This window comes from Monopterus albus, unplaced genomic scaffold (assembly GCF_001952655.1).
Source record: "Monopterus albus unplaced genomic scaffold, M_albus_1.0 scaffold204.1, whole genome shotgun sequence".
Taxonomy (NCBI): domain Eukaryota; kingdom Metazoa; phylum Chordata; class Actinopteri; order Synbranchiformes; family Synbranchidae; genus Monopterus; species Monopterus albus.
Window position 1 is genome coordinate 99,593 of NW_018128084.1, and position 16,685 is coordinate 116,277.

Below are 16,685 nucleotides of genomic sequence, written 5' to 3' on the forward strand. Positions count from 1 at the left end.
AATGTTAGTGTTTCTGTTTGTGGTTTCTGAAAAACATTTACTGTTGCTATAATAAAAATGTTTGTATATTGGGACAGCAAGTTCTGGTTGGATTGGAGTGTTTGTGTGTGGTGATTAGAAGTTTAGAAATGGGGGTTATAGAGCATTTAAAAAATCCCAGCTGTTGTAAGAGCATGTGTTTACTCTTGATCAATGATTCACTGTGGTTGTTCAACAGTACAGTGGCAGAAGTCCCCACATGATCACAACAGTTGTTTTCTGATGTGGCATTTTAATCTTAAGGAATAGCTACTTATTTTCAAAATGGAAATATTTATCCATTTACTTCTGAGTTTATGCACGCTGCATGTCCTTATCGATTTTAGTACAGTTGTGAATGCATCCAGAAAGCCATGGACAGCTGCTGATAACAGGTGCAGTATTCTTTGCTTCACTACTTCTTATACTTTAGGGAAAACATCTTGATAGCCATGATTTAATAATAACACCAACATGGATATCACAAGTGGAACTGCGATAATAATGGATGTTTTTAGGGCCAGCTGGGTAGAGACGAGGAGGGCCAGAGCTGTAAACAGACCGATACCTATCAATTGTGTGGTGCGGAGCTGGACATCATGGACTCCTTGTAACTCCTGCACTGACAAAAAGGTTTTATTTATTTATTTATTTATTTTTACAGCAAATTACATGCATCAATAATTTAAAGATGTTGAATCAAAAGTATTATTAAAACATTTATTATGGCTAGCTTCTGCAATACCTGGATGGCATTACAGCTAGAACTTGCTGAGCAAAAACACTGCAGTTGAAATAAGACTGTTTTTGTTAAGTTGTTCAGATCAATATTATGGATGAGATGATCAATTGGTCCAAAGAGAGCCCTGGCTATCCTAAATCAGTGTTCCTACTTCAATAAAGTCACTAAAAGTCTAGTTCTGTACTATGTAACTGAAATTTTAGGCTTTTTCCAAAATCTTCAGAAACCACAACTCATTTAGGATCTCTGAAACAACTTGTAGACATACCTCATATCAAATAAAACAACATGGAAACACGAGAACATGGACTGCACTACAATGCCATATGTGGCATGCATTCTACTGTGGTGTAGAATGCCATGCATGCCTGTATGTAGGTTCATATAGAGTCTGTATGAACCTATATCTCAGTGATGGTATAAGGGAATGAACACAGTGAGTGACTTTAAATTCTAACTCATTTTAACTTGTCATAGTCCCGTTTCCGATACATGGAGAAACCCTCACAGTTTGGAGGCACAGACTGCACTGGGACACTGTGGGAGAGACTGGCATGTCCAACAGCAACCTCACCATGTCTGGTGCCAGACTACTGTGGTGAAAGCTTCACCTGCAAAGAAACAGGCAAGTCCCTTCAATAACCACCATCACTTTCTCTTTGAGGTGAAGGTGTTGTGATTGTTGGTGTGTGCATATGCTGGATATGTAGTCTAGGTTTGTATGAGTGAGGGGGTGTTTCTCCAGGGCGCTGTATCAGCCACTCACTTCGCTGTAATGGAGAATCAGACTGCGATGATTTTTCTGATGAAGATGGCTGTCAACATGTCAACCAGAGAGACGACAAGTGTTCCAAACTTCAGCCGATCCCTGGTGCTGAACGAGGCACTCAAGGGTAAATGTTGCATAGCTATTACTTACATGTGTAGCTGTAAAAAAGATTTCAGTTTGGAAATGTACATATGATTAAAAATCACTGTTCTTTACTCAGCAAACTGCTTTGAAACTTTGGAAATTCAGGTGCCTATAATTCTAATTATACATACATACATATAAACATGCATACATACATACATACATACCTACATAATTTCAGTAGTTTGCGATCACTTTCAGCTTTGTTGTCATTTTACACATTTGACACACACACACACAGGGAAATGAAATATTGTTCCTAATGAATCAAAGTGCATCATAGAACAGACACACAAACACCACACACACACACACACACACACACACACACACACAAGTGTATCTTCTCCTGTTGTAGTAAATTTGACATGGTGGTAAATTTCAGAAAAACAGTCTTTAAATTTGCATGATCGAAGTCACCACTGATGATGAAAAATCCAATGGGGTGTGCTGTTTGTTGATCATTGCCATCTATGACTGCTACAGTAACAGCCACAACTCTTGGCAGATAGTATGGCCGGCACTTCACCATTTTAAACTCCACTAGCTGAGAACAGTGTTTGGACACAATCACAGCATTTGTGCATAATTCTCTGCTGATATAAACACACAATTCACCACCACAGATCTTTCTGGCCAGTGATCATTTCCTGTTGGCTCAGAAGCAAGTTAGTCTATCCAGCTCAGTGGCTGTGTCTTGCATGCTGCTGCGTAGCCACATTTCAGAAGAAACAAATTAGTTCTTCATTTCATGCAGGGTTGTACATTGTACTCACTCTGCCAGTCTGCAGAAGATCCAAGCAGATAGTTTCAATACATACAGTCACTGCTCTGGACACATAACCCTTTGCAGAACCTTAACCTGTTGTTTTTACACACCAGTTTTTGTACAGGTTAAGAAAACAAAATATAATGTGTTTGTGAGCTTTAGAGATGCCTGTATGTGGATTTTGCTAACACTGAATAGGGCCCAGGCTTGTCCTTTCCTTGTTTCTAGTCTTTGTGCTAAGCTAAGTTAATGAGCTGCTGGTGTTACCCTAATATATATAATATAATACGATAACCTAATATAATACTTAGAGTACCATACTGACATGAGAGTGGTATCAGTCTTACCATTTAAGTAAGAAAGAAAGATTCAATGACTGGTTCAATGTATATCTTAAAATGTCTAGCTATTGCTTTAATGACTAATTGGAATTATTTCCCTTTGCCTAGTTACAATGTCTTGACTGGAGAATTTGTGGATCATGTGCTTGACCCAAAGTACTTTGGAGGAAAATGTGAATATGTCTACAATGGTGAATGGAGGAAATTCATCTATGACGCATTCTGTGAGAACCTGCACTACAACGAGGATGATAAAAACTACCGGAAACCTTACAACTACCATACCTACCGTTTTGTGGTATTGTAATGTTATGATCTACATCAGTGGTTGTGATTTATTTCTTTGTGTGTCTTCATAAAAGTAGCTACTGTTTGAACTGAGGCATTCTGACATAAAATTTGTTACAGGCTCAAGCTACATCAGAAGGCTCCATCGATTACTATGATGATATGGCGAGCCTACTGCAAGCAAGGCAAACTATGAGTTCTTTCAATGCTGGTGTCTCAGTCGGGATTTATTATGTGCAATTGGGACTGAGTGGAAGTCATGAGTCGGAGTTTCTCAGCAACATAACAAAGTATAAAAACCAGGTATCTATGTTTTACATTATAGCAATCGCAATTAGTTTTGTTTGAATTATATAATTATTAAGTGTTTGAGGCCAAAATTCGCAAATGTTTTAAAGCCATACTTCCATTTTGGGAAATGCACTTGTTCCCTGAGTCTGTCCATTAAATATCATTCCACCATCAGAAGTAGGTTAGCTTAGATTAGCAAAAAGATTGGAAGCAGCCAGCCTAGCCCAGTCCAAAGATAATGAAGCTTGCCTTCTAGCACCTCTAATGCTCAGTAATTAAAATATTAAAACAAAATTTTGTTTGTTTAATTTGTGCAAAATCAAAAGTGTAAAAACAGTAAGTTAAGATTTTATGCAGGGTTACATAGTAGAAATTTTTTTAGGCTGGGCTGGCAGAGACTCCACCAAGTCACTAGGCCTGGAAATCGTTTGACACTCAACTCCCTATGCTGTTTTTTTTTTTTTTTTTTTGGATTAAATAAACTCACTATATAGTGTTAGTAAATGTTATAGGTGCTAATAGAGGAAGATTTTATTATCATTAGACAAATCCATGGCTACCTGTTTCCCCTGTTTCCAGTCTATTCTTAACCGAGTTAACCGTCTTATAGGTGTATTGTAGCTTAATATTTAATGGTCAGATATAACAGTGGAACCAATCTTCTCAACTAACTCTAAAATTGGGAACTCCTTTGAAAGGTGTTGATTCAAATGAAAGGCCATTGTTTGATGCATAAATAAGTTACAGTTTTAGTGGCTTTTCCTGAAAAGAAAAATGATTGTTACTATTTATATATCTGAAAAACAAACTTGCCTTTTTTGTCCTCAGGACGTAGGGTTTGTGAGGCTTTGGTCCAAAGTGCAAACAGCTCACTTCAAGATGAGAACCAATAAGTTGATGCTTCATGAAGATTTCTACATTCTACTCATGGAGCTCCCAGAGCAGTATGACTTTGGGATGTACTCCCAGTTCTTCAACATATTTGGCACCCACTATGTCACAGAGGGAATTATGGGAGGATCCCTTGAGTATGTGGTGGTCGTCAACAAAACCTCTATGGCAAACTCAAGTACTGTGGGCTTTACAGTTTGTTAATCAATGTAGTTTAATTGGAAATAGAAAGTAAAGTTACTTTAGTTTCATTTTCTTCCCAAACTCTTACAGAGCTTGAGGCTGACCAGGCTGGTAGATGCTTTGGAGCCTCACTTGGTTTAAGCAATCCACTTGATGCCCAAGCAACAGTTGAACTCAAAGTGGGTGTGCAGCCATGTAAAAAAGGAGGAAAGTTTAGTCAAGGTGAGACACTGAAATTCTATTGTAGCTAATCATGACCATTCAGTACCATGCAAGTACAACAAAATCAACAGATGTGGATACTGGTCTGGTGCTGAGGATATCCCTGTCTGAGGTCCTCATGGTACCTAATCACCTTAAATTTTTGTTTATTAGCTTTATTTACTCTCATTTTCATTTTCAGGATTGCTGTAGTAATGTTGCTGATGTCTTTTTGTTGTTATTGTTTGTTTGTTTTGCTTCTGAAATATAGATGGGGACTCCAGTTCAGTTTTCATTGAGGACATTGTTACTAAAGTGAAGGGAGGGGTCCCACACAGCAGCACTGGTCTGTTGGCTGTCAGGAGTGCAGACACATACAGGAAATGGGGAGCAACTCTCAAATACAACCCAACACTCATTGAATATGAGGTAACTTACTGGATGAAACAATTGTTTCCTATGATTTGACAGAAGATGATAACATGCTCTTAAACAGAAGAAAAACAAAACACAAGTTATTGTTAAAGTATTGATTTATGACTTTTCTCTACTTGTGTGTCTTCTGTTTTAACTCAATTCTGTTTCTCTCCTTCCTCACCTATGACCCAGACCATGCCAATTTATGAGCTAGTGCGCCTCAGCACAGCAGCTGACCATGTAGGTGCTAGACTGGCTAACATGCAGAGGGCCTGGGATGAGTATCTGCAGCAGTTTGACTCCTGTCGCTGCAGCTCCTGCAGGCACAATGGGATTCCTGTCCTCACAGGTACTTCCTGTAGCTGCATTTGTAAAGCAGGATACCGTGGAGAGGCCTGTGAAGAGACTCTCAGAAGAGGTGAGATTTAGCTCATAAAAAACAAACACATTCAAATAATTTATTTAAGTACAACAACACATTTATGGCCACTTAGGGACATTGGACACATGCTGATACTGTATACACAACTTTGACAAAACGTTTTAACGTCATATAAACCAGTTTCCAAGTGACATCATCAGTGAGATGTTTGTGTGGGCATGAGGTAGAAAATGACCCAAAATAACTGAGAGATTACAGGGAGAGCAACACAAAAAACATTGCTGTCTAAAATTCAGCTCAGGGTGCAAAATTAGCTGTTAGCTTCAATGATATGGTCAGAGCACTGTATTTGGTCTTACACTGAAACTGTAGGAAAAAACACCAGTTTGAGGTTCAGTGAATACTGCCACAGCTTCATGTTTGACATGAGTTTCAGTTTGGGAATTGTGACAGCTGTTATACTACCTAATAGTAATAATAATAATAATAATAATTGATATCTCTCCAAATCATAATTTCTCTTTGTGTGGCCAATCAATAAATCTGATTAAACCTTGTATTGACATCAGGAGTAACATATATGTTGGACTTTAGAGCTTTTTTTCTGAAACATGCAATAAGAGCATTGGAACTGAGCCAGAAGGGCACATTTGCTGGCCAAAAAAACAAAACACTGAGCTCCTGATAATGTTTATCAGGTAATGTTTACCATGAAAGTTTAATGTGTTAAACAGGGCTAAACACAAGGTACAGCTGAGGCCAATGGCAATGTCATTAGTTTATCAAGTCATAAGCCAAAGGGTTGGGACCTAGGCTACAATTTTAAAGTAAAACCAGACCTGTTAAGCTGTCAGCTGAATGCAGTGCAGTAAAAGTACAAAATTGCACTTTAGATGCATGTTCCACTTGCTGTTTGGGTCAGAGGATGTGATGGAGTAATGACAGTATGCAGACATTTCCTCTTACCAAATCCATAATACATCTTATAGCAGCTTTCATTTTCATTTGACAGATACCAAGACAGATGGGTTGTGGTCCTGCTGGGGGGCCTGGTCAACCTGTACTTCAGGCAGGAAGACTCGAACAAGAACCTGTAACAATCCCACACCTGACGGGGGTGGGGCACCCTGCCTGGGCTCCTCCTCTCAGACGCAGCGTTGCTAATGTTAGCATTCCCCCCAGACTCAGATGCTCTTGAGTGCTAACTTAGAATAAGAAGTTAAATACTTTTGAACTCAAAGAAAACTGCTCTATCACAATCTTTTTGTAAATGTCTGCTCTCAAAATAATAATTAAAAACACATGTATCCTTGTAACACTGTATGACATACTGTATTTCATGGTTGGAATAAATGTGTGCTGTGCAGACTTTACTATGTGCGTGTTAATTTTTGTGTGGCCTTTTTAAAGCATAAGAGTGAAACTGTCAGCTTTAGACATCTGTATATTGCCTCTAATATGAAAGTTAAATTTGGATAATGGAGGCTGAATTCAGGTCAGTGCTTAAAGCAGATCTAGTCAAATGCTACAACTACATAGAACAGAATACAAAAAAATACTCACATGATTTAATATTGTTTATGAAATATTCTTTGAAGATATCTGATTTAGGTAAGTCACAGTTAGTCAGACACAGTATGAACCATTCTGTCTGACTAGGCTGACACACCACAGACACATTTTTTTTTATCTTCAAAGTTTTTATAAATCTTTATGTCAGGGTAGACAGCAGGGCTGCTGGGCAGATATTTAAAAGCACTCAGTAGACTCTTGCTGCAGTCCCATGCATGCCAAGCCTCCATTGCTGGGTGCTGGGTTGTTACACTGTCGACTCCTCGTCACTGTTGCTCCACTGCAGGATGACCATGCACCCCAGCAGCTCCAGCTGCCATCAATGGCCATTTCTGTCAGAAAGGGTCACACCACATTATGTCAGAAAAAAAAAATATCATGTTTTGTGTAATATTTTGAATTTTAAACCTTTAGAGCTGACCTTTTCGCCTCTGAGTGATCTCACAGCCCCGTCCACTGTAGCCAACAGGACACACACAGTCACACCTGGTACCTGTTGAAGAAAACCACATTTCCTTCACCACCATCATGACCACAACTGTAACTTAAAAAACACCAGAGAACTGCGCAGAGACAAGATATGCTGGTCTTAGTGGCTTCCTTAGTCCTCAGTTGAGGGTGATAAAAAACCTAAGTTGATGTATAAAGGAGGAGTGAAACAAAAAAGGTATTGCTTATTTCAATCAAAAACACAAACAATAATACTGATTACCTCTCAAAACAGCTACTCCATTGTTGTGGCATGGAGCACAGCGACACGAACTAGCCTCTGCCAGGTACTCTGACAGGGCTCTCTTTAGGTTTCTCTTCAGGGTGGCATCATGGGAGAAGTCTCTGGAGGTCACCAGCTCATACAACGGCCGTGTCTAATGAGAAACAGTGTCATTATTAAACTGGGATCTTGTTTAAATTCAGTTCTCTTAGATTACCTTTATTATTTTTTTAAGATAGAGCCAACTAGAAAGCTCCACAAGTACTGAAGCTTGACTGTGGTGTAGCAAGACAGCCTAGTTGTGTTTGGCAGAGTTGCTCTTTGGCATCTTTTGCTGTTTGTTCTCTGATTTGCTATTTATCAGCCTAGTTGTACTTTGCCTCTCTGCAATTCTGCCAACACTAGTCCCACTGCTGACCTACTTTTCTGTAAATGTTCCTGCATCAAGTAGACAATTTTTTATATAGCTGAATGAAAAAAAACAAAACAAAACAAATAATGATATATATATATATATATAAAGGAACAATTAAAAAGAAGTAATGATGTTAGTGGTTTGTGGGAGACAGGAAATAGGATAAAAGCATTGCAAGTGTCAATATAGCATGCAACATCAACAAAAACAAGATTCAGTGAAAGAAAAAATAACTCACTGTCTTACGAATGAAGTCAGGGTTGAAACGCACGCCTTCACCCCAAAGCCTCATCAGCTGTGGGGTGGGAAGCTTTTTAGACACCAAAGCAGTGATGGATTCACTGCTGCCACCTCGTACAACAGCAGAAAAGTCCTCCACTATGCTGCCAAAAGCAGTGTCCTCTGGAGACGGACAGAATAACTTAGCATCATTCAAGTGTCTGATGTAAAACAGGAGACATTTTGCAGACTGTAAAGAATTTGATTAAACATGGTACCTTACCTCCCATCTCATTGAGCAGGCCATCACAGGATCCACCAGAAGCCCCCACTGACACATAAACTCCGTATATGTTGGCCCCAGCATTAAAGCCTGCCTGCACGCAGGACTTGTAGTCTTCCAAAGAATAATCTAGAACCACAAAACTCTGTCAGGGAGTAGTTGTTGCATTCAACATTATATTATCATTCACATAATGGCTCCATGATGTAGAGCATTTCATTGCCACAGCAGTCAATGTTAAGGATAACAAGGTAGTATCTGATCATATTATCTGAAGAAACAACGAAATTGAGCCAAACTTGAGCTGACTTGAGGATGCCCGATGATTCCAGTTTGGAATCAGTACTTATGATTACCTGTTTTCTCAAGCTTCTCCTTGTTCAGAATGATGGTGTGCTCATATTCTCCTCCAAGGGCAGCCTCAGTGATATAGTGGGTGCCGTAGTCTCTGTATATTTGTCTGTATTCCCCATAAACATATGCCTGTGGCAAGGAACGCATGCGCTGCAGGAACTCAGGGTGAAGCATCAAATTGTCTGACTTCAGCATGTACTGGGCCAATTCCAGTTCTGCTTTGGCCCTCACAAAGCTGTTGGTCTAGGCACAGAATCAGTCAGAGGCAGGTTAAGGAATGCCCAACAGCCTTCAGGTTAACACTTGTGTAGATATTTTCTAGTGTTTTGAACAATTTTAATAAAAAGAAGACAAAGCAAACACCCTCTCACCTTGCCAGAGGCACGGCGAATCTTCTGAACTGATTTGGTGTATTTGGCATCATTGTAGTTGAAGCCAAATGAAACTATGCCTGGAATGGTGAAGCCAAATGAAACAGTGGTTTTGCTCCACCGCTCCTTCAGGGTGTAGTCCATGTAATCAGAATAAGACTCAAAAGACTGCAGAGTGAAATCATATGAGCCTCTTGTCTGTAGAGAGCAATAATTAAACAATAATTAATTTACTGTAAACCATGTTTCTAACATACGAAAATCAGATACACCCTGATTATTTCAGATTTAAAGTTAATCCAAGCTGAAACAATCACATTCTCTACTATATATATTAAACCCCTTTTATCAAGGGATCATATGTTGCCTGCTTTATTAATATTAATGAATCATTTGCTAAACCTTTACAGAGTAGTTATAATAAGAACCATTTGTGGGTTAACAAGCTGTAAGGACTCCATTTGTTTGGTATTTTGTCCCAAGGCAAGTGATGGGATTTCCTGAAAATTGGTGTCCCAGTGAATTATAACTGATTTATAAGGCTTTATTAAGCCTTTTATTAACCATTAACAAAGTCATAATAATATAGTGTGCCTCATTACAGACTGTTCTAAAAAACCCTATCAACTCTAACTCAGTAGATAGATTGTATATTGTCTACCTGTAGAGTGTACTGTTGCAAGTTGTAAGGCTTTCTGAACTGGACATCCTGGATGTAGTGTGGCAAGCAGCTGCCGGCATAGTATCTGTTATCAAGCACCACTCCCTCCAGGTTACTATTCAAGATGTTGATTCTGAAAACAAAAGTAACAGCCACGGCATAAACAGTGAGAAGACTGATTTGAGGACAGCACACATTTACATTTCGAAGTGGTCAAAAGAAAAACAAAAATGGAATGTGACTCACCCTTTGGCAAGGTTTTCGATGCCCCAGTACTCTTCAGCCTCCTGCCTGCAGGGTTTGAGAGCACCCCTACAGCCGACTTCATCAGACATGTCCCCGCAGTCATCCTCCCCATTACACTGCAGAGTTCTGTGAATACAGCGACCTGAAGGAGAGGAAAGAAACAGATGGCTTTTGTAGATTGACAGAACTAACATGGCTGTTATGTCTTTATGCTAACTATGAAGCCTAAGCAGGCAGCCGATTAGCTTAGCTTATCATAAATATTGGAGGCAGTGGGAAACAAGTAGCCAGGCTTGTGACACAGTTACAGATGCCAGGAAGTTACTGTGCTTGGCCACCTTTTGTGTGTAAAAAAAGACGGTGTGTTAATTGGTAAGCTTTGGAGGAGACAACTTATGGTTTTATGGGGTCGTGGAGATACATCAGACTATTTCTTGTCCAAAAAGAGTAAATTTAGTGACTTTCAGAGGTGCTGATAAACTGATTTTAGCTGTTTCCTCCTGCTGCCAGTTTTTATGCTAAGGTAATTGACTGACGATGGTAGGTTCATAATTATCACACAAGTGGCACTGACTATATGATCTAACTCTTGACCATGGATGGATTACTGAATGGGCCAAGCAGGCCCAGGCCCTGGGACCTTAGGGGTCAGGGGGCCCCTCCAGAAGGAGACACAAAGAAATCCACAAAAAAATACAAAGTGACCACAAAGAGATACTAAATAACAACTACAAAGAAATTCAGAAAGACCACAAAAAGACAAAGAGCATCTTTAAAGATAGGCTCTTTTTTGGGTCCTCTTGCCCAGGGGCCATTTTGTCATAATCCGTCCATGCTTTTGACAAAAAAGTGAAGTGTATTTCCACCAGTGTTGAATTCTGTAAAAATAAAGCTCTTAAATGCAAAGTAGTTTCCTGACTGGAATGAGGAGACGACACATCGGAAACAGAATATTAATGTTCTTCTTACTGTGACTTGAATTCTTAAAACATTACACAAGACCTAATAATGCTGTAGGTGTAGGAGCTACCTGTTTGGGTGCAGAGAAATCCCTCACACAAAGGAACATTGTCACAGATGTAACGTGAGGGAACATTGCAGGTTTCTTCTTCCCTGCCATGAAAATTGCATGGCAGCCCTCCAAACTGAGATGGCTGTTCAAGCTTAGCGTAGCGATACTGGATGGTTGAGGGAGACAAACATAAACCGTCAGAGAAACTCATAGGAGAGCTCATTACTAAATAAAGGTGGTGGAAGATCTCGGAAACTGCTCAGGGGCACTGTAACAGCCAAAATCACATTAGTGGGATGTTTCCACTTTGTCATGTCATGGTTATTAATTCCCCTCCTTGTAAAGTGGATAAGATAGAGTGCTGAAATACATCAGCAGAGGTGTTTGGCAGCAGTGCAGCTGTCTGCCTCACAGACACTGTTTAAATATCTCAGACTGCAACATTTTAATTATCTCTCAATCCATACACTGTAAAAATGATTTATTTTTCAAATATAATCTGAGTGTACCCATGTCATTTATCATAACCTGTGCATTGCATTTGGTTAGTTTAATGCTCCTGTGGGATATTGGCCATACATTTAGTTAACTGCAGTCCATAACAGTATTTTTATACATATTATGTCTCTGCTGTCTTTGACTGTTTAGTTAGTAAGTAAAATGGCCCCTTACACATCTCAGATAAGGTAAATGAAAAGATTAAAACCATTTGTGTCTGTGTGAACTACAGTAGTCAGTACCTGCCCAACCTAGCTTAGCACACAAACTGGAAATGGGGGGGAAACAAGTGGCCCATCTCTGTCCAAACCTAACAAAATCTGTTGTTTACTGATTAAAATAAGCTCCCTATAAAGTGATGTCTTGTTGTTTGTACACTAATTTTGGAAAAATTAAACACACAAGATAGAAGACGATAATTTACGAGCTTTGTGGTGGTAGAAGAATTTTGTTTTTGACAGAGCCACACTAACTGTTTCTAGTCTTTGAGCAAGCTAAGCTAGCTGGCTGCTAGCTCCACCTTTGTGGTGCAGATAAGAGAATGTTATCAATACTCCTGTTCAGTTCTCCATAAGAAAGCAAATGTTTTGTAAATCCTATCCTTTAAGATTAGGGGATGTTTGTATCATAACATAATGTATTTCCCTAACACTGAAGAGAGGAAGTAGCTGGAGGAGCATATTAAGAAGCTGCTGACCTCAGATGATCACTGGTGAATTTTGGTGTCATGTGATGGTCTATAGGTTGAGGCAGAGGCTTTTTTCACATGAGTAAACAATGAATTTTCCATATTTGTGTAATCTATCTATTTTTTGTAAAAATCAAAGTATTAATTCAGACCACTTAGCTGTTTCAGTCATCCTGCACAATCACTGGCTCATGGTAAAGCCCAATCATAACCTGACATGCTGTATGTGTTAAATTTATGATGTTGTTGATTTACCTAAGATTTAAGGTCCATGTATATGCTTGTTAGGAGAGCCTTGGAGCCTTGTTGCTTGGATTCTTCAACAGCTCCCTCAAAGAGCACAGCCTTTTTCATCAAATTGTATAACCAATTTGTTGTAAATGTCTCTGCACTTATAACTCAGACAACAGCACAAACTATCAGCTATGGGTGAATTCATTCCTTCTTATAATAAAATATAAGGAGAACATTGAGGCAATGTGACGCGCCATCAAATGTATCATATTACATGTATTGTAGCTGTGTTGCTTCCATCCCAGCCCCCTAAGCCCCCTACAAAGCTACCTATAATCCATCTGGTATCATCATACTCACTCGTTTTTTCTGACAGGTGTCACAACGTGACCATGCACTCCACTCAGACAAAATGCAGTCCACTGGATGAACTACCACCTGATCACCCACTGCCCTGGCTGCACGAACACTGGGCTCCTCATTGCTCACTGTTGTGTTGACAACTTTGCTGTGATAAATAAGATCAAAATAAATGGTAAAAGTTACAGGTATTTTATCTGCTTTGGATACAAAGGTTTTTGATCTTCTGAAAAGGATAGCAACCACTTTTAACCTCATAAATTATGTTTGAGCATTATTAGGCATCAGCCTGTCTTTGACTTTAACATTAGTGGAAATGAAACTCAACCAGAGAATGAAAAATGAACATTTCATTACGCTAAAGAGACAAAACAATCTCCTACCTTGTAAGCACCAAACTCAACGTAACATAAATTAGAAAACAGCGCAAGCTGAGTGCACTCCTTTGTGTCACTGGAGACAGCATGGCTGTGTATCACAACTGAGTATGAGAGAGAAGATGACACTGCTCTGCTCTGTATGTAAACACACACTGATCAATACGGATCTGAATATGAACTCATTGCTGCCATTGGACTCTTGGAGCTGTATACATGGTTCTGCAGGCCTTCAGGGTGTTAAAAGTACAGATGTCCTTATGTGTTTCCTGTATATTACCCACTTTTGTGCAGTAATTACTTATAAAGTAAGTTCCTGTTAGAAGACATGTGATGAATCATTTGAGTCATGTTTGTCTATTTGTGACTTTTAAACTTTGTCCACCTTTGATTTGGATTTTACAGGATGACACAATCATGTGGCTCCACTTCGTTTACTTACTCGGTGAAGGGCAACATATACTAGTACTGATAAACTGTACAGACACAACTGATATTACTATTAATGTCATTATAAAAAAGTACACTGTGTTAAAATATAGTTTGCAGTATGTTTACTGGGATGAGGTTGTGTTTGTAAGGACAACGGTGGTGGAAAATAAAGTGCATTTAGAGTACTCCGCTACACGTAAATACAATTCTGAGGTACTTGTACTTTAATTTGGTATTTCTATAATATACTGCTCTATACTTCTACTTCACTGCACTTCAGAATGAAATTGAATATGTTTAACTCTGGCGTTATTAGTTGTGTTTCAGGTTAATTATGACATTACATATAAAGTTATGAAATACAGTAGAACTTGTTGTTAAAGATTAAACCAATTGTTCTCAACCTTTGTGCCTTGTTCTCTTGGACATAAAAGCAGATCTTCAGTTGTTTGCTTTTTCACCAAAAGTGATTTCCCCTCTAAACATCTGACATGGCTTAATTTACAAATGCTCTGAGGTTCAAACAGGTTCAGTATATGTGACAATAAAACCACAGGTTAAGGAAATGTCTTAAAGGTGAACACATGTAGTGTGTTTTATGTTTTTTCAAGAGTACTAACAATCTCACAACCATCCAGATTTATCCTGTAGCCCTTTGGGATTTGGAAACACTGTATATAAAGTTGTTAAAACTACACCGACCTCAGTCAGCTTCAACAGTAAAATGCATCAGTAGCAGTTTAATAATCTTCAAATACATTTTGATGATAATTTGAAGATTTTGATTGCAAGCCTTATCTTCAAATAAAGGTTTTGTTTTAAATGTTTGTACTGATACATTTACCTAAGTCATTTACATTTTCGACCACTGAAGGGACACTACATTATGCTTAGGGTCTTGACTTACAATGGGCCAACCTGTGTTGTCTGCTTCTGTGGCTCATTAGAAATGACACCAGGTTAAGGAAACAAAAGAAAACCAAACAGAACAGTGGGAATCACATGAGATTTTATTTGTGACTGAACAGTGGCATTGGTACAGTGCGGGGAAGTCATAGATGTACAAAAGTCATTTGTCTGTTTTGCGTGACAATTCATAATTCCATAAATAAAATGTACAAAATATTCTGGACTATTTCTCATCTTTCTTACATGAACAGGGGTACAGTTTGTTATTGTAAATCTAGCAGTTTATAATGATATCTCTATTGTTCATAGTCTATAAGTTGTCTTTCTTTTTGACCTTTTTGTGAAGCAGACCTACAATATGCCGAAGTGCTTTGTTACAACAATGACCTGTTTACTGTTTACAATGACCTGACAAAAACAACAGTGATTGGACAACAAAAATAAACCTGATAAGGGATAGAAACGCACTCTACTGCCTCAGACCTTGCCATTTTTAAGCCATGTCATATCAGAATGGGTTTGATCTGTTCATTTGTTCAAGAAACCAAACAGAGAGATGACTCTGAGAAGCAAATTGTGAACAATGTGACCTCAGCTGGAAACCTAGCATTTTCTAAAAACAAAAAGAAAATCTACCTGCTCTGACTAAAAAAAGTCGGTGACCTTTCAGAAGCACAGTAGTACGATTTTTGTTTTGACCCCTTTGTTTCTTTCATTTTCAAAATTTAAAATGAATGAATTTTCAGAAAAAAAAAAATAAAATAAAATAAATGCCTGCAAAAGTAAAACAAACATCCAGACATCAAGAATGGAGGTGCTGGTAGGGAACTGCTTAAGAGAGACACAGGTAGGTGGCATTCAAGAGGCAGAGCAATATCTGATGGCACAGAGGCTCAGGTATCGGGGGCCGGGAATATTCTTATTTACAAAATAGATGTTTGGCAAATTTTGATTTCAACACTGATGCCTCAGAGTCATTTTGATATCTCCAACAACTCAACATCAACTAAGAGTTTAGAAAAGAAGACAAAGAAAAATCATATTTTGTCAGTTGGTTCAGACCTACAGTAGAGGGAAGTTGCAGAGAGCGGTTTTGCTCCTAGCCGAGGACGCTGAATCCACAGTAAGTCTGTTCATGCAAATAGAGTCGGTGGAGCAACACTATTAGAACGTTTGGCAAATCCATCTGTTGTGCACAGTATTTGCTGGTGGCAGTTGACAAACTGAAAGTCAACCACATACAGTACAATGCTGCTGCCCTTGAAAGTGTCCAAAAATAATTTGCATCATCAGTGTCACCATGGCCTTTTAATGTATCCTCACAGATATACGTACATTACAGGCTGCGATTGCCTCCTGCTGTAGGTTTTCGGTCAAAGGTCACTTCCTGGTTGAAAGGTTATTTGATAAAGTCTGGTTGTCATGCTGAGGAGTACAGTACAGAATGTGGCCTCTGGAGAAAAGCAGATCCTAGGCTAGCCGGCTTAATATAGCACTGCCAAAATATCCTTTAAAGGTTGAAAAACAGCACAGGTTTGTGTATTCCAGCTGTAAGAGATGCTCACCTCTCTCTTCTCTTTCTCATGAGCTTCTGTTGTGGCTTTGAGAGCTTCCATTCCCTGAAAAATGAAAAAGAAACAGCAACGATTTAAAGCTGTGTCTGTGCAGTTACAAAATGTGACCACCAGGTGGCTACATTGCGCCTTCCTTTTTTGTGTGATGCAGCGAGGCATAATGACTAAAACAGAACTAAATCAAGTTCCAGTTGGCAGCAAACCACTCATCCACAAGGAAAAAGGAGACAGTAAGGAGCCAACTGGAATAGAACAAATAATATTAAGCAAATAATGGTACACAGAGAGATTAGGGGGAAAAAATGACACAGGAGGAGTAATGTTGGGCATTG

At 38.9% G+C, this 16,685-nt stretch overlaps 3 protein-coding genes across 5 annotated transcripts in view; 1 reads left to right on the plus strand and 2 right to left on the minus strand.

Moving 5' to 3' along the window:
* The first annotated feature begins 275 nt into the window (after positions 1-275).
* Positions 276-6,707, plus strand: c8a (complement component 8, alpha polypeptide). Its single transcript, XM_020618390.1, has 11 exons — positions 276-413; positions 537-651; positions 1,238-1,385; positions 1,506-1,653; positions 2,892-3,081; positions 3,192-3,374; positions 4,191-4,431; positions 4,527-4,658; positions 4,909-5,066; positions 5,247-5,472; positions 6,449-6,707. Exons 1-11 carry the CDS (start codon positions 304-306, stop codon positions 6,598-6,600), a joined length of 1,803 nt encoding a protein of 600 aa, XP_020474046.1. The 5' UTR covers positions 276-303; the 3' UTR covers positions 6,601-6,707.
* Positions 6,708-7,185: 478 nt separating this feature from the next.
* c8b (complement component 8, beta polypeptide) lies at positions 7,186-13,527 on the minus strand. The gene is made up of 12 exons (XM_020618391.1): positions 13,445-13,527; positions 13,062-13,209; positions 11,300-11,447; positions 10,270-10,411; positions 10,024-10,156; positions 9,363-9,560; positions 8,994-9,234; positions 8,638-8,766; positions 8,374-8,537; positions 7,721-7,874; positions 7,430-7,501; positions 7,186-7,340 (listed from the first exon to the last, which is right to left on the minus strand). Exons 1-12 carry the CDS (start codon positions 13,525-13,527, stop codon positions 7,186-7,188), a joined length of 1,767 nt encoding a protein of 588 aa, XP_020474047.1.
* Positions 13,528-15,513: 1,986 nt separating this feature from the next.
* The window catches only part of dab1b (DAB adaptor protein 1b), a 40,973-nt gene continuing 39,801 nt past the window's right edge, over positions 15,514-16,685 (minus strand). For all 3 annotated transcript variants that reach the window (XM_020618372.1, XM_020618373.1, XM_020618371.1), the window contains one exon: positions 15,514-16,398. The gene's annotated coding sequence lies outside the window, so the exon portion shown is untranslated. The remainder of the gene's footprint in view (positions 16,399-16,685) is intronic.